Below are 22,320 nucleotides of genomic sequence, written 5' to 3' on the forward strand. Positions count from 1 at the left end.
GAAAATACATTACTGTCATGAAATATTCATGTAACTGTATCCTTACTAAGTATTGAAAATACAAAATTTGCCTCAGTGTTCATTAGATTTTTGCCTCTTTATACATTCCAGTCAAAATTCCACTAGACAATCTTTGATCCACAGTATTTATTAATAATGTACCCCAAAGGATCATTTTCTCTGTTAAACATTTCATGAATTCCTATTCAAAAAGAATACACAAAGTACAATAATCTTTTCATTTGATCAGTGAGATGAGACTGGTGATAATTTGGGGGATTAGCCAGCTTTTCTTCCCTCTCTGCATGCATTATGCATCATCCAAGAAATCGCCTAGAAACAAGGAATTGCCTTTTCTAAGTATATGGTTTAAACATTGCTTGAACTAAGTATTTGGGTTTCTGAGATTTAGGTATTGTGTTTAATCTCATGGAAAAATGATAAGCACTCTTAATATCAGATGTTTTCACTCAGATCCCATACGGTTCTTTTTTTTCTTCCTTTTTTCTTTTCTTTTTTTTTTTTTTTTTTTTTTGCATTTTAATGAACTCAGTCATTCAATGTTGGGCTTAATAAGCAAGGTACTCATACATTTAGCAGACATTAGCTAGGGGAAAGCCAAATGTTGTTTCTTGATGGTGCCCAGTTACCTTTAATTTCTTCCCTTCTCTATTGTGGAATTGCCAGGGAATATCAACCCAACTGAAACAGGAACTCACCAGGGACCAGCCCTGTTTTTTGTGTACTCACTTTCCTACCCTGCTGAGTAGATAACTATGATAAATATTCAACCATAAATGCTGAACTATATGAAGGATGGAACAGGGTCGCTCTTGAATAGTGACCATCTCTGTCCCAACAGTGTTGTGAAAGCCTCTCTGATGATCTCATTTCTGGGCCAGACTGGACAGGCAGGACAGCCAATGTGAGGAAAGATGAAGGGAAGGCTGAAAAGATATCCTTCTACTTTGCTTCATTTCCTCTCTCCCTCTTTCCAGGAAAAGCACTAAAATTGTTTTCTAGTGACTTTATAATGCTCGTTCTTATTTTGCTCTCTTCATAGTCCAAATTAGAGGTAGACAAAGTTTTAAATGGGCTAATAAATATTTTATGCTGATTCCCTAGGGTACAATAAATGCATAATTTACCTATGTAACAACATCTTCAGAATAAAACAACAACCTGGGATAGTAGTATTTACCTTAAGGATTTTTGTCAGGATTAAATAAGTGTATATATATGCATCAAGTTCTTTGAACAGTGCTGGCACGTATAATTGCTAGCACAAAGTTGGTTGTTATTACTGGCTATTCTCAGGTTAAGAATTCTCCCTCCTTTGTCTCCAATACACTTAGTGTACCATTGAACTGGTAGTCAATCGGGCACTTTCCTTTTCACACTTTATGGCTTATTATTTAATGGCTGAGTATTTATGTCTATTCCCTTAAGTAGATTTTAAGGTCTGTAAAAACAAAATCGACTTTTCTTTTATTATTATCTATTACTAATTTTGCATACAGTACCAAGAGCACCCACCTCTTGGGTTGTTGAATGAATTAAGTAAATGCTTTTATCAGTGCCTAGCATATAGTGCTCAATAAAGATTAGCTGGTATCATAATATATATATATATATATATATATCTTCTGATTATTTGATAAAGACATGAAATGTGCCCTTGAACATTTATGTGTAGATTGAATTTTTATTAACTTAAACACACCAGGGGTTGTACATATTTTCTTTACAAGATAATATGTTTTGTTGATCAGCCTCAACATACTGCTTGCATCAGTATATATATTTTATATTAGAATTGCTCACCCCGAATGAAGCACTCTTGCTTACTAAAAAAAAAAAAAAATCAAATGAATGATAAATATTAGAAACCAATCCCTGAATAACATGTTGTTTCTTAACTATTACAATTTTAATAACAGTTATTTCTTTTAATCCCCTAAAATTCATTTTCATTATTTTAACTGATTATTTAGACAATCCTATCTCATGAGATTTTCATTTGCACAGAGTGAATAAGGTAAAATTCATACTGTTATTAAATTTAGAATAATAATTCTTATTAATATTAGCTATTCTTATAAATATTAGTAACAATTAAAAATAATAAATGTGGTTCCAAGTTGAAAGCCATGGAATTATGTTAGAGAGATTGATTTCTATTACAGTGGGTAATTGTGGTACATGGTGCTAAATGAACCAGATTGAAAAATAAAATTTAGTCAATTCAGTTACTGGAGTTCTGTCGCTACGAATGGAACTTGAGTTTTAATTAATTCTTTCAAAATATTTTGTTGCTCAGTATTGTGTGAAGACAATACCAGTTAGGTGGCTAAAGTATTCTCCACACAATTTTTATTTTTAAAACGATTGCAGCTAAATAGCGTTCTGCTTTGCTTTGTTTTGAACTACTAGTGTGCCTTAACGCTGATCAAGCGTTAACTAGTTGTCAGAATTATGCTCACTGTAACATGGGTAAGTGTATTAATTTATTTAGTTTTCGTAAGAATCCTTTGGGAAGGTATGGTTATTCCCATTCTGCAGATAAGGAAATGAAGGTTTAGGGAAAGGGCAGATATAATACCACGAATGTTCAGAGGGAAAAAAAAAAGAGAAAATAGATAAAAGTCATTGAAACATTAACTAATTCAATCTCTGACACATCCTTGCAGTGCAAGGTCACAATCCAAAAGTTCACACCCCAGCTTCTCCAAAGGCTCCCATCCTAGTGCTCTTAATATGATAATCACTCCATACATATTTGTTGGGTGAATGAAGTATCAGTTGGTATGTGCTCGTAATGAAAATATTATATACTTCTTGCTTAAATAAAGCCTTTTAGCTAGGAAACTAAAATATTTATCAGTTGCATGACTTAGAGATAGGGTACTAGCTGTTTGACTTACTAGTTCCGCAACCGTTTGCAAGTTACTGAATTTCTCTTGGCCTCAGTTGTTTTATTTATAAAACATGGGTGATAACATTTCACAGGGTTGTAATGAGAATAAATTATATAATGTGCTGAATGTATTCTCTTAAGTGCTGGCACAATATCTGGCATAGCGGAGCGGAACTGAATAGTTTTATTAAACTGTTTATCAAAAGATGAAGAATATATAGACAATCTGAGTAGGCCTATATTTATTAAAGAAATATAATTAATAATTAATACCTGTCCAAAACAGAAAGCTGAGGCCCCAATGGGGCCTTTGATGAGTTCTACCAAACACTTAAAGAAAATTTTACCAATTCTGTACAGTCTGTATCAGAAGATGGAAACAGAAGAAATACTTCCTGACTTATTCAATGAGATCAGCATTGCCTGGATACTAAAATCAGAAAAACAGTGTTATGAAAAAAACACAAAACAAAACTACAGATCAATATCTCACATAAACATAGATATAAAAATCTACAGCCAAATACCGGCAAGTTGAATCCAACAATATATAAAAATAATTATACATCACAGCCACCAACTGAAATCTATCTCAAGCGTGTAGAGCTGGCTTAGTGTTTGATAATCAACTAATGCAATTCCATCACACCAATAGGCAAAGAAATAAAAACTCATATGATGCAGAACCAATAGATACAGAAAAGGCATTTGACAAACACCGGCACCCATTCCTGATAAAAACTCAGTAAATTAGGAATAGAGGGGAACTTCCTTTACACCGTAAAGAGTAGCAACAAAAAAATCTACAGCTAACATCATACTTCACGGTGAAAAACTAGAAACATTCCGCTTAGATTAGAAACAAGGCAAGGATGTCCACTCTCACAACTACTTTTGAACGTTGCACTGGAAATTTTAGCTAATACCATCAGACAGGTAATGGAGATAAAAGGTATACAGACTGGGAAGGAAGAAAGAAAACTATGTGCACAGATGACATGATCACCCATGTAGACAATCTGAAAGAACTGACAAAAAACCCATCCTGGAATTAAGAAGCAATTAAGCAAGGTTGTAAGGCACAAGGTTGATGTACAAAAGTCAATTGCTTTTGTATATAACAGCAATGAATAAGAGAGATTTGAAAATAAAAGCATATTATCATTTATATTATCACCTCCCAAAATAAGATACTTAGGTATAAGCCTAAAAAAATATGCACAAGATCTATCAGAAAAGCTATAAAACTCTAGTGGAAGGTATCAAAGAAGAACCAAATAAATGGGGAGATGTTCCATATTAATAGATAGGAAGGCTCACTATTGTCAATTCTTCCCAAGTTGATCTATAGATTCAATGAAATCTCAATAAGAATCCCGGAAGGTCATTTTGTGGATATTGACCAACTGATTCTAGGGTTTATATGGAGGGACAAATGACTCAGAATAGCCAACGCAATATTGAAGAAAAACAAAGTTGCAGGACTGAAACTACCTGACTTCAAGACTTATGATAAAGTTACAGTAATGAAGACAATGTATCGATGAAAAGAAGAGACAAATAGATCACTGGAACAAAATAGAAAGCCCGGAAATAGACCCACGTAAATATAATTAATTGATCTTTGACAAAAGAACAAAGATAACACAACAGAGCAAAATAGTCTTTTCAACAAATGGTACTGGAACAAGTGGGTACCTACATGCCAAACAACAAAAAGTGAATCTAGACATAGACCTTATACCCTTCATAAAAATGAACTCAAATTGGATTAACAGACCTAAATCTAGAATGCAAAACTATAAAACTTCTAGAAGATAATGCAAGACTTTAAATACAACACCGAAAGCACAATTAATGAAAGAAATAATTGATAGCTTGGATTTCATCAAAATTAAAAAAACTCTACTCTGCAAAAGACAATGTCAGGAGAATGAGAAGACAAGCCATAAACTGGGGGAAAATATGCGCAAAACATGCGCCTGATAAAGGACTGTTATTTAAAAATATACTAAGAACTCTTAAAACCTAACAATAAGAAAATTAAAAACGTAAGTTAAAAATGTGCCAAAGACCAGAACATATACCTCACCAAAGAAGATCTACTGATGGCAAGTGAGGGTACAAAAAGATGCTCAACATCATGTTATTGGGGAAGTGGAAGCAATGAGATATCACTACATACTTAGAATGGGCGAAATCCTGAACAGTGACAACACCGAATGCTGGTGAAGAAGGTTGAGCAACAGGAACTCTCAGACATTGCTGGTGGAAACACAGGCTGGGAGAGCCACTTTGGAAGACAATTTGGTAATTTCTTACAGAACTAAACATACTCTTAACCGTATGACCCAATAATCATGTGTCTTGGGATTTACCCAAATGAATTGGCAATTACGTCCACACAAAGCCCTGCACACAGATGTTTGTGATATTTTTGTTCATGAGTGCCAGTTAAGCAATTAAGATGTCCTTTGGTAGGTGAATGGATACATGAACTGTGGTAATTCCAGACAATGAAATGTGAGACAACGCTAAAAAGAAATGAGCTATCAAGCCATGAACAAACATGGCGGTAAGTTAAATGCATGTTACTAAAGTGAAAGAAGTCGGTCTGAAAGGCTACACCCTGTGTAATTCCAGTTCTGTGACATTCTGGAAAGGGCAAAACAATGAAGACCGTAAAGGTATCAGTGTTTGCCAGTGGTTGGGGGATGGGGGACAGGGATTGACAGCACAGAGGATTTTTAGGACAGTAAGACTCTATGATACTACAATGGTGGATACAGTTCATCATACAGTTGTTTAAATCCATAGAATGTATAACACCAAGGGTAAACCCTAATGTAAACTATGGACTTTGAAAAATAAAGATGTGTCTGTTGATGTTGGTTCATTGAATATAACAAATGTTCCACTGTGATGTGGGTTATTGATATGTGTGTGTGTGGGGGGGGTGGATATATATATGTGTGTATGTGTGTGTATATATATGCACGCATTATATATGTATCTATATAATGGAGTATTATAAGTAAACAATACTGTTGGAGGATTTTTTTTACCACAATACCCGGGATTTGTTGTCTTGCCACTTCAAAGAATGAAGAGGTGGACACAAAATGAGCAGCAGGCAAAAGTTTATCAGAGTATAAGATTAGAAAGGAAGAATAGTAGGAAAGCTCTCTTTACAGAGAAGGGACATTCAGAAGTGAATGCCCCAGGACTATAGGGAAGGGTCCTTGTTTTATAAGGTTCTGGTCAGCCCTCCCCCTCCCCTTCACTTCTCCCTTGTTCCTTCTCAGGTTCTACCCTTGTTGGCTAGGTGCTGAGTTCTCCGTCCCTGATTGGCTAGTTTCCATTGTATGAGGGGTGGTTTCTGGCGGAACCTAGGTCTTTTGTCAAATTCCTGAGGGAAATCAGAGTGGGGGGGGGGGTGTCTGTTATATTCTTAAGAGGAACCTTAAGCCTTGAGGGGGTTTGCTGTGGTCAGACACTCCCAGCATTGTTGCAAAATATGTGTCCCCCCACCCCACCGGGAACTCAGATCCTAATCCTTTCCTCTCTGCCTATTTTAGCCTATCTTCTCCTATTATAATGCATGTGTTGAATAGTCCTCAGCCGTAAAAAAGAATGAGATCTTACTGTGTGCAACAACCTGGATGAACCTAGAGGGCGTAATGCTAAATGAAATAAGTCAGACAGAGAAAGACAAATACCACATGATTTCACTCATATGTAGAATTTAAGAAACAAATCAAACGAACAAAGAAAAAAAGAGACTAACAGAAAAACCAAACTATTAAATTCAAAGAACAAACTGATGGCCGCCAGAGGGGAGGTGAATGGGGATATGGGTGAAATAGGTAAAGGGATTATGAGTGCACTTACCATGATAGGTACTGAGAAATGTATAGAATTGTTGAATCACCATATTGTATAACAGAAACTAATGTAACACTGTATGTTAATCATACTTCAAAAACATTTTAAAAATAATTTAAAGAATACTGCAGGCTCTTCAATCAGGCTGTCAGTTATCGTCAATCCCAACACTTTCCCTGTGACTCAATTTCTTCATCTCTGAAATGGGGATACTATGAGTACCTATCCCAGAGTGGTCAAGAGAAGTGAAGGAGATTTAAATTGCTTGAGTGTCTCCCTGGGTGACTCAGTCTGTTAAGCGCCCGACTTTGGCTCAGGTCATGATCTCATGGTTCTTGAGTTCGAAACCCGTGTCGGGCTCTGTGCTGACAGCTCAGAACCTGGAGCCTGCTTCGGATTCTGTGTCTCCCCTCTCTCTCTGCCCCTCCCCTGCTGCCGTCTCTCTTTCTCTCTCTCTCTCTCTCAGAAATAAAATAAACATTAAAAAAAATAAAAAAAATTGCTTGAGTGTCTCATGATAAGTTTCAGTTCAATAAATCATAGCTGTTACTTCTTTTACAAGTTGAAAAGTATGTTCGTCTACAACATCTTACTGAATTATCTCAGCTTCCTTGCAAGATTGGAGTGGCTGTCCTCCCCTCACCCAACTGGTGAAGAAATTACAGCTTGGAGAGACTCAATTGTTGCCCAAGGTCTCACAGTCAGTAAGTCACAGCGAGAAGACGCTAACATTGAATTTCTCTCCTTCAAATCCTGTTCCCATCGCTTCTGACCACCTTTTTATCAGCTTTTCACTGTTCAGGACATCCGAGTTTCTTCCCTGCTTTCAGCCTGGCTTTCTTCTGCAGATCCCTAGCACAACACAGACGAGAGGTTGTGGAAGAGACAGTGAGCCAGAGGAGAGGCCTGGACGCCTATTCCTATACCAGATATCACCCCATGGAGGAGGTAAGCAAGGACACAGGGAAAATTTTTTTAAAGAAATATTTGTATTGCTACTAAGATGTTGTTGTTTTTGAAACTGGATACAGGAAAGAATTAGCTACTCTATAGACATATTTGTGACTTTACGCCAAGCTTTTTTCGAAGTATAAATTTTCTAGAAATAGAATCTCTGGGTTAAAGGATAAGCACATCTAAATTTTTATATAAATGCCCAAGTGGCTTTCCAAATAGGCTTTATCATGAATTCTCTCAGCATTTGGGGGGGTCTATTAATAATTTCCAGAATTTTTTTTCAAAGAATGCAGGAACAAGTTTACACATTCTTCTGTAACAATCACCCTCAAGCAGTAAAGATTCTAAAAATTTGAAGAAGGCACAGTAAGGCCCCTGGAAAGATTATGCTCTGGTATCAGGAAAGGTCACACCTGCCTTGGCCGCTTGCTCTGTGACCTTGACCGAAACATTTAACCTCCTTGATCCTCAGTTTCCTCGTCTGCGAAACAGGAAATCAGTACCTATCTTGCAGCTTTTCTGTGAGAGTGAATGGAATACACTATACTACATCTGATTAAATGATGAAGGGGGGGCGCCTGGGTGGCTCAGTCGGTTAAGCGTCTGACTTCAGCTCAAGTCATGATCTCAGAGTTCATGGGTTCGAGCCCCACATTGGGCTGTGTGAGGACAGCTCAGAGCCTGGAGTCTGCTTCGGATCCTGTGTCTCTCTCTCTCTCTGTCCCTCCCCCACTCACACTCTGTCTCTCTCTTTCTCAAAAATAAATAAACATTAAAAAAATTAAACAATAAAGAAATAAATGCTCCTGCTGTGCTGTTATTTGTAGCCCTCCCACGGCTTAAGACACCTTCATCTGTCTCAGTGCCATCAAGAAGCATGCATAATACCCACGTGATAAGCTGTTGTTCTCTTCAGTCAACAGAACTGAGTTGAAAAAACCCCACTGACCTATTACTAGTGTTATAATAATGAATTTTATCTACAGATATTCCATGTATCTCAATCGAGATACAAATTCTTTGAATAGAATATTTGTTATCCCAAAGTAATTATTGCTATTTACCATAACTCTTACGGAACAGATGTTTCAACTATACAGATATTGAGTGTGGGACTGCCCCACACTCAATAGGATAATGACTATCCTAATATATTTTATGTTTATGAATTCCCTTATTCCATTCACCATTATAGAATCCCATAGTACTGACATACAGGTGAAGGTATAAGACCCTGCTTTTCCAAGCATGGTATAAGACTTTTAATTAAATCAACATCCATTCAGGTCTCCTCACATGAATCAAAATGATTGAGTTGGGATTGATTGAGGAACTTCTATTGGCATGTTCTGTAAAGGGCATATCCAGCTCCTCTCTAATCTTGGATCCATGGGCATTAGCAAAGGATATTGCTGGGATCCCAAAAGATCCCCCAAAAGCCTGACTGAAACTTCTGGCATGATTGGGTACCACATGGAAGCCTAGAGGTGTGTGACCATTTGAAGGACGTGTTATTGTACAATGTTTCTTTAAAATTTTTTTTAATGTTTATTCGTCTTTGAGAGAGAGAGAAAGACAGAGTATGAGTGGGTGAGGGGCAGAGAGAGGGAGACACAGAATCTGAAGCAGGCTCCAGGTTCTGAGCTGACAGCACAGAGCCCAACACAGAGCTCAAACCCATGAACTGTGAGATCACGACCTGAGCCGAAGTCAGTGGCTTAACTGGCTGAGCCACCCCACCCAGTTGCCCCAGTATGATGTTCTGATATTCCCTGTTATCAGTGGATTATTGAAACTATGAATTCTCAATAATTTATTTGTAAAGTTCAATAAGGTGTTCTAAGATTGGGTGGCAGAGTAGATCTTTAAAGAAAATGGGAGGCAGTCAGTGATACTTTATTGGTTGAGTCTTGTAGTGTGTTTAGCACACAGTCGTTGTAATGTAGAACAAATAGTCCAGAGTTCAGTTTCTTAATGAGAGAAGCAGTTATCTTAATTAGAGGCAAGCAAACGATTTTCTTATTGATATCCGCAGTCCTTCCTGACTGTTTCAGATCTATCAGTGGATGATCCAGATAAGTGAGAAGTACGCAGAAGTCGTGACACAGCATTTCTTGGGAATGACCTATGAGACCCGGCCCATGTATTATTTGAAGGTGAGTGAGAAGGCTGAGAATTACCTTAATTCCTTGGTTCACTGCCCTATTACCACTTATTGTAGACATATTAATTTACAAAGCACATTCCCAAATTTGAGAGTTATCTATAACTACAAAAAAATAAGTTGTATTGGCTCTGAAATAGAATTTACTCAGGAATTGAGTGAATGATTGGCTCATTCACTACCTACCTGATTTTCAATAGGCCATCAAACTCTGAGCTAAGTCAGCCAAAAAAGATGGGTAAATATCCTCTGCCTGGGGCATATTTTAAAGAATAAGGAAGCAATAAAAAGAAACTAATCGTCAAATACACGCACTCATAAAAGGAGTAATTATAAAAGAGAGTTAAGATAAAAGGTGGATTAGGAAATATGCTGGCAGTTTTGAAAATGGGTGAGGTTAGAGGGAAAAGGTTCCTTGAATATGATGAATCCAGTCTTGTATTTATCTCAATTTGTAAATTTCTCATTGATAAAGAGGGAGACTCTTGATCAACCTCTTCCAAAGGCTTTCAATGACTAGAGTCTAGGCCATTTACATTCAAAACAGATATGACTGTTACAAACTTGGGAGTGTTCACAACCTCTTTTCCATCAAAGGGAATCCACACTTGCCAGGTTAATCCCCACTCACCCCACCCCTCTAAGGCTGAACTGATGTACAAGAATGGCACAGGGAGAAAGGAAAGAAGATTTGGTTGACTGGGATTGGAAAAGTCTCTAAGGAATAGGGGAAGTTAATGAATTTAGTAGATATTGCAGGAGGTTATGTATTTGGATCCATTCACAGTTTCAAGAAGTTAAAAAAATTTTTTAAAGTATTTATTTTTGAGACAGAGAGAGACAGAGCATGAATGGGGGAGGGTCAGAGAGAGAGGGAGACACAGGATCTGAAGCAGGCTCCAAGCTGTCAGCACAGAGTCCGACACGGCGCTCGAACTCACTGACCATGAGATCATGACCTGAGCCGAAGTCGGGTGCTTAACCGACTGAGGCACCCAGGCACCCCAACAGTTCCAAGAAGTTTAAATGAAGACCCGGATTCATTTTTAACTACTTGAACCTTACTTCTTGTAGGTACTTTACCACTCTGAGTGAATCCTATGTGGTAAGCCTTTATAAGGTTTATAAAGACTTGGTCTCCTGGTTTATAACTTGGGGGTTTCTGCCTTTATTTATAATTAGGAAATAGGGGTGAAGGGAAGGCCAGGCTTTGGGTGGGGGACACGGGGAGTCAGAATATGGTCTTAAGAATAGCAGCCAAGGTACCTAGCAGGAGAACAAGAGCAGCCATGGAAAGGGTCATATTGGTAAATGTCTCTGCCATCATCCCTGCCTCGTGCTTGGAACCACAGAGTTGAGGAAGAAAGGGACCTGTGGGGGAATAAAAAAACCCTGATAACTTTGCACAGTGGCTTATGATTATAAGCAATTGTTTGGTAACAGAGCATGAATGTCCCTCCAGATCAGTCAACCATCCAATAATCCCAAGAAGATCATTTGGATGGACTGTGGAATTCATGCCAGGGAATGGATTGCCCCAGCTTTTTGCCAATGGTTTGTGAAAGAAGTAAGTGTCTTTAGCTTCCTTTTCTTTCCTTTTCTATTTTTATGCTTATTTATTTTTTTGGGGGGGGGAGGGCCAGAGAGAGAGGGAGACACAGAATCCAAAGCAGGCTCCAGGCTCTGAGTTGTCATCACAGAGCCAGACACAGGTCTTAAACTCACAAACTATGAGATCATGACCTGAGCTGAAGTTGGCTGCTCAAATGACTGAACTACCCAGGCGTCCCTCTTTAGTTTTCTTATAATGGTTAACCACCCAACAAAATACCTGTCACAACAGCTATTTAGAAAGCATGCTTCTTTCACATGTAGGCATGAATTACTCCTTCACTCCAAGGAACATGGAATGTATAAGTAGCTTTACTGAAAACTGGGTTAAGTATTCTGATCTCTTTTTAGTGGATCCTAAATAATTTTTACTGGAAGGTTAACATACCTAAGTGTATATGACAATACACCTTGGAAGTCAGAGATGAGTAAAGCCTGGTGCTGTCTTTTTCAAATAATTTTGGGCAATTTTTCTAACACTAGGATCCCTACTTTTTCACCAGCAGAAGGAGCATGGAGTGGCTTCTTCAGGGGGGTCTGTTGTATGGATGGAGAGATTTAGCATGTGGAAAATACCTCGCTCAGTGAATTGTTACCTATTAGCTGGACCCTATAAGTCTTGAGAAACCAACAGAAAGATACCTACAAAGAGTAGTTCTCAAAGTGCGGTTCCTAGATCAACAGCATCAACATAACTGGGAACTTGTTAGAAATGCAAATTCTTACCACATTAGACCTAGGGAATTAGGGGTAGGGGATGGAAATGAGGGAAGAGAGCCAGGATGTGTATATTTTAACAAACCCTCCAGGTGATTCTGATGCACAATAAAGCTTGAGAACCACTACCATAACAAACAGGACAACTGAGGCAGGCTGGAGGGTAGAAGGGTAGAAGTTCCATGTACAATCACCTCTTGTAATTAAGTTGAGATTGTTAGAAAATTGAAAGAAAATATCTCTTCCCAGGAGCATTCCAAATGTTTCTCTCTTAAATTTTCAGATTCTACAAAACTATAAAGACGACTCAAGGATAAAAAAGTTGCTTAGAAACCTGGACTTTTATGTGCTTCCCGTTCTGAACATAGATGGTTATATCTACACTTGGACAACTGTGAGTATGTCGAGTCTGGTTCTGGAATAAGTTCACGAACTAGATCTTGACTCAGGTTCGTTTTTCTGACCTTAGTCGTCGGAGCGACCAACATGTTTTGTGGCCATGGAAAGAAAGAAACCCCATTTGGAATAAAAATCAACTCAATAATGTTAAGCCAACAATCTACATCAGGTTTAGGATTGAGAGAGCTGAGGTCTTTTTACAGTTGAAATCCAACACATATTTTTATGTTTGTTTGTTTTTAACGTATTCCCAGTTTTCCAGCCAGAGTTAACGTTTCTCCAACTCCAACTCCACCTCCTTAAAGTTTGGGGATTGCTTGCCAGATTGGTATAAGATTCATATGCTGCCTAGTATCCACCTAGTTTTGAAGCATGAGGGGCACAAATGATATATAAACTCTAACCCAACTTTCATTTTTCATTGTGATCATTCACACAGGGAACCAATATCTCATAAGGTTTTTAGTTAGTAGAAAAGCTTCCTCTTTAAAATCTCACTAAAGCATATCACTCCACAAACAAGAAGCCCTGTTTCTAAAGAGTATCCATTCCTCCCTCTCCCCCTTTGCTCCTCCAAAAGCTGTTCCTGGGACCCCCTTTCTCTGCAATAGCCTTTCGGCGTGGGTGTGAATCAAATTCTTTCCTCTGAGCTTGTCTGGAGAAACTTGTCTTTATCTTCATCTCTGCTCATCAGTCTTTTGCTTCCAGAAATGTGCAGAGACCATCACTGATACACCTGGAACAGCCCTTTTCCATCTGCCAAGCTATTTACCTTTCATCCTGTATCACTCGGACATAAAAAATGACTCTCTGAAGCTATCCCTGATTAAGCAGATCACGTCCACCAGGCACTGCTCATCTGCTCATGAGGAAAAGGCCATACTCCCTCCAATTTGATGGTTTACATGTAGGTACGCTTGGATTGTACAGATGTTTCTGTTATTGGGGGTTGCTGGCCCCTCTGTGAGACTAAAAATTACATGCACAAGCTTCATTATGTTAAAGGCAAGTTTTTCCAGACAATCCTAGAGAATATTTTTATGTTTGAGAGCCACCCAATCATTACCAACACTGTGATTTATGAGACCTTAGAACAGCAGCATTTCTATGTTCCTCTGTTACAGGATCGGCTTTGGAGGAAATCCCGTTCATCACACAATAATGGCACATGTTTTGGGACAGATCTCAATCGAAATTTCAATGTATCGTGGTGTAGTAAGTACATGTTTAGTAGATGACCTGCTGAACAAAAAACAGAGAGGAGAAGCTAGGACCGAGGTGAACTACTAGAGATATAATTTACAGAAGTAGACAGCTAATTTTGCACAACTCTCTGGACTTCTTGACCAGTGTTTTTGTTCTAAGGAATGACATCTATATAGTAAGAACCAGCAACACTCAAATGCAGGACTCTCATCAAGTGGGATGGGGTAAACAAGGGCAAAGAAAACCTAGATCAAGTGAATATGTTTGAAATCTATCACCTTATTTTTTAAAACTTCAATTCTTTTTTTTTTAAGTTGATTTATTTTGAGAGAGGGAAAGAGAGAGAGAGAAAGGGAGAGAGAGAGAGAGAGAGAGAATCCCAAATAGGCTACACACCATTAACATGGAAACCAATGCTGGGCTCGATCTCATGAACCACGGGATCATGACTTGAGCCGAAATCAAGAGTCGGACACTTAACCAACTGAGCCACCCAGGTGCCCCACACCTTATTTTTAAATATACGAATTACCGTAAAGAAAAGAAAAGTCAGAGAATTATCCGTGTAGATTATTTTTATAGCAGGGAGGCAGAAGTAAATAAGGCAAACATTTCTTTCTTAAAGCATTTTCATGTTTCTGAATCTCAACATGCCCAAGGAATCAGAAGCAAATAAAGAGGTAAAAAAATAGTTCAGAGCAGTCTGGTTAAAAACCAGATGATAAGGGTTGACAGCTGTATGGTCTTGGAAAAATTGCTTCATCTTTCTCTGCTTTAGTTTTCTCTTATTTAACATGTGGCCTGGGGGGGCGCCCGGGTGGCTCCGTTGGTTAAGCATCCAACTCTTGATTTCGGCTCAGGTCAGGGTCTCATGGCTCCTGAGATGCAAAACCCCCAAGTCGAGCTCTGCACTGACAGTGTGGAGCCTGCTTAAGATTCTCTCTCTCTCCTTCTCTCTCTCTCTCTCTCTCTGCCCCTCCCCTCCTCTTCTCTCTCTCTCTCTCTCTCTCTCAAAATAAATTCATTAATTAATTAAACTAAACTAAGCTAAACTAAGCTAAATTAAGCTAAACTAAGCTAAAATAAAATAAAATAAAATAAAATAAAATAATAAGATGTGGCCCGTAGTCATACCATCCAATCGGTAGATTGTTGTGGAGATTTGATCAGTTTCCACAGAGGAGGAGCCAACCACAGTGCCCAGTGCGTACAAGGTGTGCGGCTGATGGTCCTTATACTATCAGTGAGAACAGGCTACTGCGTCCTTGCAAAATAACTCTCATGATATGGAAGCCAGAAAGTCAGTGAAAGAGACTTAGGCCAATAAGGCTATGGCAGAGCCTGACCTAGGAACCCACGAGCTGGTTCCCAAACGTCTGTTTCAGGGCCCCGCACAGATTTAAGTAAAAGGAATGCCATTTCATTTTGCATCGCCCTCTGCAGCCCATGGAAGCGTGGAGTTTGTCTCTAAGTCTGAAGGTCAGCCCTCCTGCCTTTCTGAGTTCCTCCTTGAGTGACCATCCTTGTTCGCGAATTTAACGGGAACTAACTTCGACAAGCCAGGAAAAACCCTGATTCCACCCACGGGTTGCCCCGAGCAAGGGTGACTCCTTGTCCTCAGTTCTCAACTGGCATCATGTTGACCTTCCCGTGGTGTCCCGTATATTCCAGGCATCGGCGCATCTAGAAACTGCCAAGATATAACGTTCTGCGGGACAGGACCGGTATCGGAACCAGAGACAAAAGCTGTCTCCAGCTTTATAGAGAGCAAGAAGGACAACATCGTGTGCTTCCTGACCATGCACTCTTTTGGGCAGCTCATTCTCACTCCTTATGGCTACACTAAAAATAAGTCCAGTAACCACGAGGAGCTGGTAAGCCCACAGCAGCAGAGTCTTAACAAAAGCCTCCATGGGACCCCTGCCTTCCTTTCCTCGGTTTCCATTTTCGAGATTTTGGCTCCAGCCCCGCTTTTGTTCTCCCCGCTCTTCCTTATTTTCTTTCGTCTGCTTTTTACACCTTGCCAGACGCCTGCTGGGAAGGCTTCAGGTTAAATGCTGCTTTACCTACATTAATTAACTACCTGTTTCACAAAGTGTCAAGTTGGGAGACATCTTAGGTATTCGTCTATAATATAAATGAGACGATTATGTTAATAATCTGCAGGAATGTGCTTTCATTTCTGTAAATTCTCTTGAAGCTCCGTTCAGCAATTATAGCTTTTGAACCGTGCTTTAAAGAACTTGCCAGCTGTTAGTGGAATATGGCATATCTAAAATAACATGGCTAAATAATATCTGCTCTCTTCTCTGCTAAACACAATGCTTTATTTTCTTCTAAGCTCTGCTTCTAGTATTTGCCTAGGAATGTCTGTAAGGGGGAGCGCCCGTGAGGCCCAAGCCGGGCAGGGAAACTGCACTTTGTCTCACCTGGCTCTTCTGAAGCTGTGTTTACCCGAGCACCCGGCAAAACTGCTGAAAAGGACAGGTGTCTTTGCCCTTTCAGGAACCCGAGGACAAAAGACACAAAGTAAAGGGAGAGGACATTTAGAATTGTTGGAATGCTTGGTATCTTTTGTAAAGCATTATTCTCTTTTTTCGACTTTTAATTATGACAAAATTGGAATGACCTAAAATTCGCCATTTTTAAGTGGGCAGTTCGGGAGTGTTAAGTGTATTTGCATTATTGTGCAACTAATCTCGAGAAAACTCTTTTGTCGTGCGTAATTGGCACTCGCTACCCATTAAAAACAGCTCCCAGTCGACCACCGTTCTGCTTTCACTTTCTGGGAGCTTGACCGCTCTAGATAACCTCCTACAAGTAGGATCGTATGATATCTGTCTTTTTGTGACGGGCTCATTTCATGTAGCATAATGCGCTCAAGGGTCATCCACGTTGTGTCATATGTCAGAATCCCCTACCTTTTTAAGGCTTAGTATTCCATCATGTGTACGTATCACATTTTCTTTATACATCACTGCATATTTGAATTGCTTCCACCTTTGGGCTATTGCAGATAATGCCTCTATGAACATAGGTATACAAAGATATTCTTTTGAGATCCCACTTTCAGTTTTGGGGGTATACAACCAGACATGGAATCGATGAATCATCAAATGAATCGATGAATCATTTTTAATTTTATGAGGAAAATACTGTTCCTCATAGGGATTGCACCATTTTCTACTCCGACCAACAGTGTGCAAGGGTTCCGATTGCCCCACATGCTCATCAACACTTGTTATTGCGATCACAGAGGCCTGGGGACCCAGGCAGTGGTTGGTAGAGTCCGGACTGGAACTCATGTCTTCAGACTCCAGAGGCTACATTCATTTAGTCACTTCATAACTGTCTCTCTGCTCTGAAACGGCTTGCAGCTTCTAGGAACTCCTATCAACTTAGATGCCCAGACCACTGTGTCCTAGTTCTTCCTATCCCTGAGCTCTAGAAATCTCATTTCTTCTGTAAAGGAAACTGTAGAAACAGGGCTTTCAGCTGAGACGCCCAGAACCCTTTTTATATCCCGGTTTCTGTGGCATTTGTTGTAGATGTCTACTTTCTGCTCAAAGGGATCTGTGGCAAACACAAATGAACCACCAAAGACAGGCTGTTATAGATCTTTGATGGGACACGCCTTCCACCAGCAAAATAAAAAAGCAGCCTGTAACCCCGGTATAATTTTAGGGAACTTTGTTCCTTTTGTGGCTCAGGGAAACAGATACTAGGTGACCATTTTGCAAGGTTTGTATGCAAAGGTGAGAGGTTCTTGTGCTGTTGGCTCTCTGGTTAGAGCCCTCTGGCCACAGGCTAGAAGAGGCAAGAGGGCAGGAGAGACCTGTCACACAGATATCACCACTACTGGACGGTAACTCCAAGGTGGGACTTACCGAGAACACTTTAGAACGACAGGCAGAAACTGAGACATTGAATTGAGAAAGGTTGCTTCAATTCCGTATCTCTTACAGTCTCAGGAGCTGAAGAGTTAGCATGAACAATCATCTCTAAAAAAGACAGTGTGAAATTTTTGCCACCTTGTGTCAACCTTGTTGAAGCTAGCTAGCAGTGGTTTTGGGTTAAGAACCTAAGGGTAAGCTTTGATAGAGTGCACAGAGGCACGGAATCAAGCCAACTGTTTAAGGAGATTTCCAGTTTGGGTACTATTTACAACGACCAGAGACTAGCAATTAATCTCTATATATTTACAAAACCAGAAATTTGTAGAAATCATGATAAATATTACACTGCATGATAGACAACTTGGCAATCACTATGTAGGGGAAACATAACTATATATAGCCCTGTTCTAAATGGCTCTGGAAATTACAATGGCTGTAAAAATTCTAATGTTTTAAATGCAGACATTCTTTCATTTGAACCCTTTCCTTCTCAACTGCTAGATTCCATCCCAAGCTCCATCCCCCCACACACATGCCAGGGCCTTCATCAACCTTTTTTTTTGTGTGTCTGCCTGGGCATATACGACTATAGGAAATTCTCTGGGCCCAGTGAAGGAGTTATGAAGGAGGCTTGAGGTCTTTAGAAATGTAAACTATGTGCTACTGGCAAAGGGATTTTTATTATTTTGACTGAAGTTCCTGTAGGCTGAGAAGAAGGCAGCGGAGAAATTGGCTCTGTATGGCCTCGGGGTATAGTGTCAAAAGGAGAGGGAAGAATAATCAGGAGGTCCACCCCGAAAGATAGAAGTCAGAATCTTCGCATTTTATTTTATCTTCTTGGAAAGGACCAAGTCTATAAGCTAGGGCCACCATTGTATGCTTCTCCTATATGTTATTCTATGTTATTCTTCCTGCTCCTATCGACTTCCCCATTAGAATTGCTAATGGGATCATTGAAAAAAAAAAAAAATCAGAAGTTCACAGCCAGGATTTGAGGGAAAGGAATTACGTAGGATAAAATAAGTAATGGCTGGCAATCAGAAGAGGGAAATCATCATCTGGGGTGAAGTGCAGAAGAAAAAAAAAATCCAAGTGCCATTTGGAAGGAAAATATAGCCTGGAACTGGTCCATATAATCCAAATAAAAGTTAAGGCCCACATGGACCAGTCAGCATGTAGTTTCACTCAAAGAAATGCAGAGACATGTAGGAATGACAAATAATTAAAAGCAATTTGTATCTCTACCGGACTTTGAAAGAACTTCGAAAGGAACTGTAGTTGGTAAATCACAGAAATTGTTTCCCCTGGCTGTTCATTTCACTATGGATAGCAACTACCGTGATCCTTTCTCTTCGCCTTTCATTTTTATTTCCTTAGCAGAATTTCTCTCTCCAGAAATCCCCTCTCTGACTTTCTTCTCCTTCTTATCATTTTCTCTTCTTCTACAGACAACTCTTATACCCCTTTGCAGTGTTAATGATGAAAACCAGCTTTATTTCTTGTGCGTCTTTAGCCCTTACTACCCATCCTGTCAATTCTGGACAACGTGAGACCAGGAACGAAGCCAGACGTAGAATCTCTTTTCAGGAAGAGAGAGAGAAGGTGAATGGCCCAAGACGGAATTCTCAGTATTGAGTAAAGATGCGAAAATCTTAAATATATATGTTCAGTTGAATGTTTTTTCTTCTATTTTCACCACACACAGAAAGTCCCAAATGCCCTAAGGATGCTACTCTCAACTGCTATATGTGACCCACCACGACTTACTACCTTTTTTACTCTTCCTTTTGAATTTCATTGTGCCTATCCCTACTCTACCCAAGCGCCACTCTGTCATACCTTAGGATTCAGCTGGACAACACAGGACCAGGAAGGAAAAGACAAGATTTAAAGTTAGGCTCATCCCTAGTCAGAAGTCAGGGGAACTGATGCATCTGCAAGATCAGTCAGGCTGCCCTAAGAGGTAAAGAAAGCCAAGGTAGATCCCAGTCTAGGCAGGGAGTGGGTAGGAGGATTTGGGTGGTGTTTGTGTAGAATCTAAGGGGAAACATTAGGGAGTCCGGGCTGGAGAATACTTAGAGAAGACTGTTGAAAGGGTACGTGAGGAGATTTATCAGAAGGCTACTAAACATAGCCAATGCACTTGGTCTCTCAGTATTGGTGGCTCTGATCTCAGAAAAGGGTCTGCAGAGAGCAAGGTTGGAACATTAGAAATCATCCGGTTCTGACGGATTTCCCGTGTAGTCAGGTAACATGGTGGTAGGTGTGAGGAAGGGTGTTGCTTCCAGCTCTGAAATTCTATAAGCCTACAATCTCAAATATGAAACTGAGAAGCTTGGGCTTAATTCAATGGGCAGCTAAGCGTAGGGCTTTTGAGCAAGATCATGATCATAGTTCTCCTCTATAGAAGTTCACCTGGAAGCCAGAGGAGATCGGTTAGGATAAGGATTGGTGAAAGGAAGGGAAACTTACTAGAAGATGACAATAGTCCATTTCAGAGGTAATGAGACTGAAATAGGGTGATGGCACTGGAGATGCAACTTGGTAACCATTTGAAAGAAAGAGAGTCAAAGGTGAGGGCAAGATTTTACATGTGTTTGCAGGAGCATGGGGCATCAGAAATATGGAAACCAGAATAGCTTTATTAGTGGGGGAATGATGAAATTGGGTGTGAATGTTTTGAGTCGGAGGTACCAGCAGGCTACCTAGGTATAGAGGTCCAATAGGAAGTTAGGAAGATGGTCTGGAACTCTGGAAAAGGATTTGGACAAAATATGAAACCCTCTGGATTGTTGGATTTATTTTTAACACCAGATATCTGTCTCTGCATTTCCCACCTACAGATCCAAGTTGGACAGAAGGCAGCAAATGCATTGAAAGAAAAGCATGGAACCAATTATAGAGTTGGATCGAGTGCAGATATTTTATGTAAGTAGCTTTTTTTTTTTCTCCTCTTCAATAGTATCTAAGGAACAAAAGAAACCAGTGGACTTTGGGGAGTGGGATGGGCAGGAGAAGGACGGAAGAGCTCCAGAGGTCAACAGGAAGTTGTACAAATCAAAATGACTGAGGATAAAAGGGAATCTGTACCAATCTAGAATTATGCTCTCTAGGGATAAGGTGTGAGGTAAAAGAAAAAAAAAAATTAATATACTGGCGCATACCAGAACTCCCTCTGGCTTCAGTTAAAAAGAGCTGGCAAGTGAGAAGGTACAGGAGTTAACAGGAAGGACATTTTCCAGTGACCCTTGGTCAGTTGATTCAGTTCTCAGAGGACCTATCAGGCTGAGAAAGCAAAGCAGGTGGGGCTCGGAGAAAGGATCTAAGACAATAAAAAATTTAGTTAAAAGGACAATGCACTGCTTTTCCCCATCCTCAGCTGCCACATCTCCCACCCACCTGAGGACCACCTGGATGATATTTGCATAATATTTTCCCTGTTGCTCATTTTGCTTCAGTTCCTTTATATGTCAGTTCACTTGCCATGTAATGCTGGGTTTTCCTAGTTTTTGATTCAGCTGAGAAGCTTAACTAGTCCTCTGCTATGTGCCGGGCATGATGCGAGGTACTCTGGGAGACGGGCGAGAGGGAACAGAGAAGTTAGACATGATGTAATCCCTGCCCTTACGGGGGCTTCGTTTCAACGAGAGGGAGAAGACAACTACCCATGAATCCTTACTATGAACAAGTCTACTCATTTTCCTGCACCGAGCCTTTCCTCCCTGAAATGGCCATGGAGACGGGTCCTTTCCCAGTATAACTTCTACCTCTGCCTTCATGCTTTCGTTTGTAGATGCCACATCAGGGTCTTCAAGAGACTGGGCTCGGGACATTGGGATCCCCTTCTCATACACGTTTGAGCTGCGGGACAATGGTACATACGGATTTGTTCTGCCAGAAGCTCAGATTCAGGCCACCTGCGAGGAGAGCATGGCAGCTATGCTCTCGGTCCTGGATGACGTCTATGAGAAATACTGGGGCGTGGACAGTGCTGGAAAGGCGGCATCTTCCGCCGTGGTGCTGGGCCTGCTATTCTCCTTCATGTCTCTTCTCTGAGTGCATGCTCCCCACGCCGGCTCAGCCCCAGTGACGAGAACGTGGTTGCGGGGATGGTGCTTGGTTGTCGTTAAGGAGGTATCAAATAATTTAACCAAAGATACTTCCCATTTCAATAAAGACGAATCACGTTTGCATTTTCATGTGTGTTTTGCTGGTGATCAATTTTTATTACTTTAAAAGAGTATTAGTTGTTGCTGTAATACTGCTACGATCAGACCAAAGTTCAGTGGCTCATGAATCTATCGGTTAGCGAGGAAGCTCTGCTGATCCTGGCCACGCTCACTTACGCATCTGCGGTCAGTTTCAGGGCCTGGAGATTTTTTTTTTTTTTCTCATCGAAATATTTTGAGAAATTTGCTTGTGTTTTTGAACCAGGTTCACACTTAATTTTGTATCGTCGAATTACTAGCGGCACTCAGAAGATGTTACGTAATCCCTCTAGGTGGCTGTTGCTGCCTTAATTTATTCAATATTTTATTTATTTGTTTACTTGAAAAATTTTTTTGAGA

General features: G+C 40.0%; 1 protein-coding gene across 1 annotated transcript; it reads left to right on the forward strand.

Moving 5' to 3' along the window:
* Nucleotides 1–5,486: 5,486 nt before the first annotated feature.
* On the forward strand, nucleotides 5,487–21,902 carry CPO (carboxypeptidase O). The gene is made up of 9 exons (XM_042993909.1): nucleotides 5,487–5,492; nucleotides 7,562–7,750; nucleotides 9,814–9,915; nucleotides 11,386–11,490; nucleotides 12,535–12,645; nucleotides 13,775–13,865; nucleotides 15,528–15,730; nucleotides 20,596–20,680; nucleotides 21,546–21,902. The coding sequence occupies exons 1-9, from the start codon at nucleotides 5,487–5,489 to the stop codon at nucleotides 21,806–21,808; spliced, it is 1,155 nt and encodes a 384-aa protein (XP_042849843.1). The 3' UTR covers nucleotides 21,809–21,902.
* Nucleotides 21,903–22,320: the final 418 nt, after the last annotated feature.

The sequence above is a fragment of the Panthera tigris genome, chromosome C1 (genome assembly GCF_018350195.1).
Source record: "Panthera tigris isolate Pti1 chromosome C1, P.tigris_Pti1_mat1.1, whole genome shotgun sequence".
In the NCBI taxonomy this organism is placed as follows: Eukaryota; Metazoa; Chordata; class Mammalia; order Carnivora; family Felidae; genus Panthera; species Panthera tigris.

What these genes read in the sequence shown, in the direction of transcription:
- CPO (XM_042993909.1), top strand. An exon ending in GGCCCATGTATTATTTGAAG is followed by an intron (nt 9,916 to 11,385) that starts GTGAGTGAGAAG and finishes ATGTCCCTCCAG; the next exon opens with ATCAGTCAACCATCCAATAA. An exon ending in ATCGAGTGCAGATATTTTAT is followed by an intron (nt 20,681 to 21,545) that starts GTAAGTAGCTTT and finishes TTTCGTTTGTAG; the next exon opens with ATGCCACATCAGGGTCTTCA.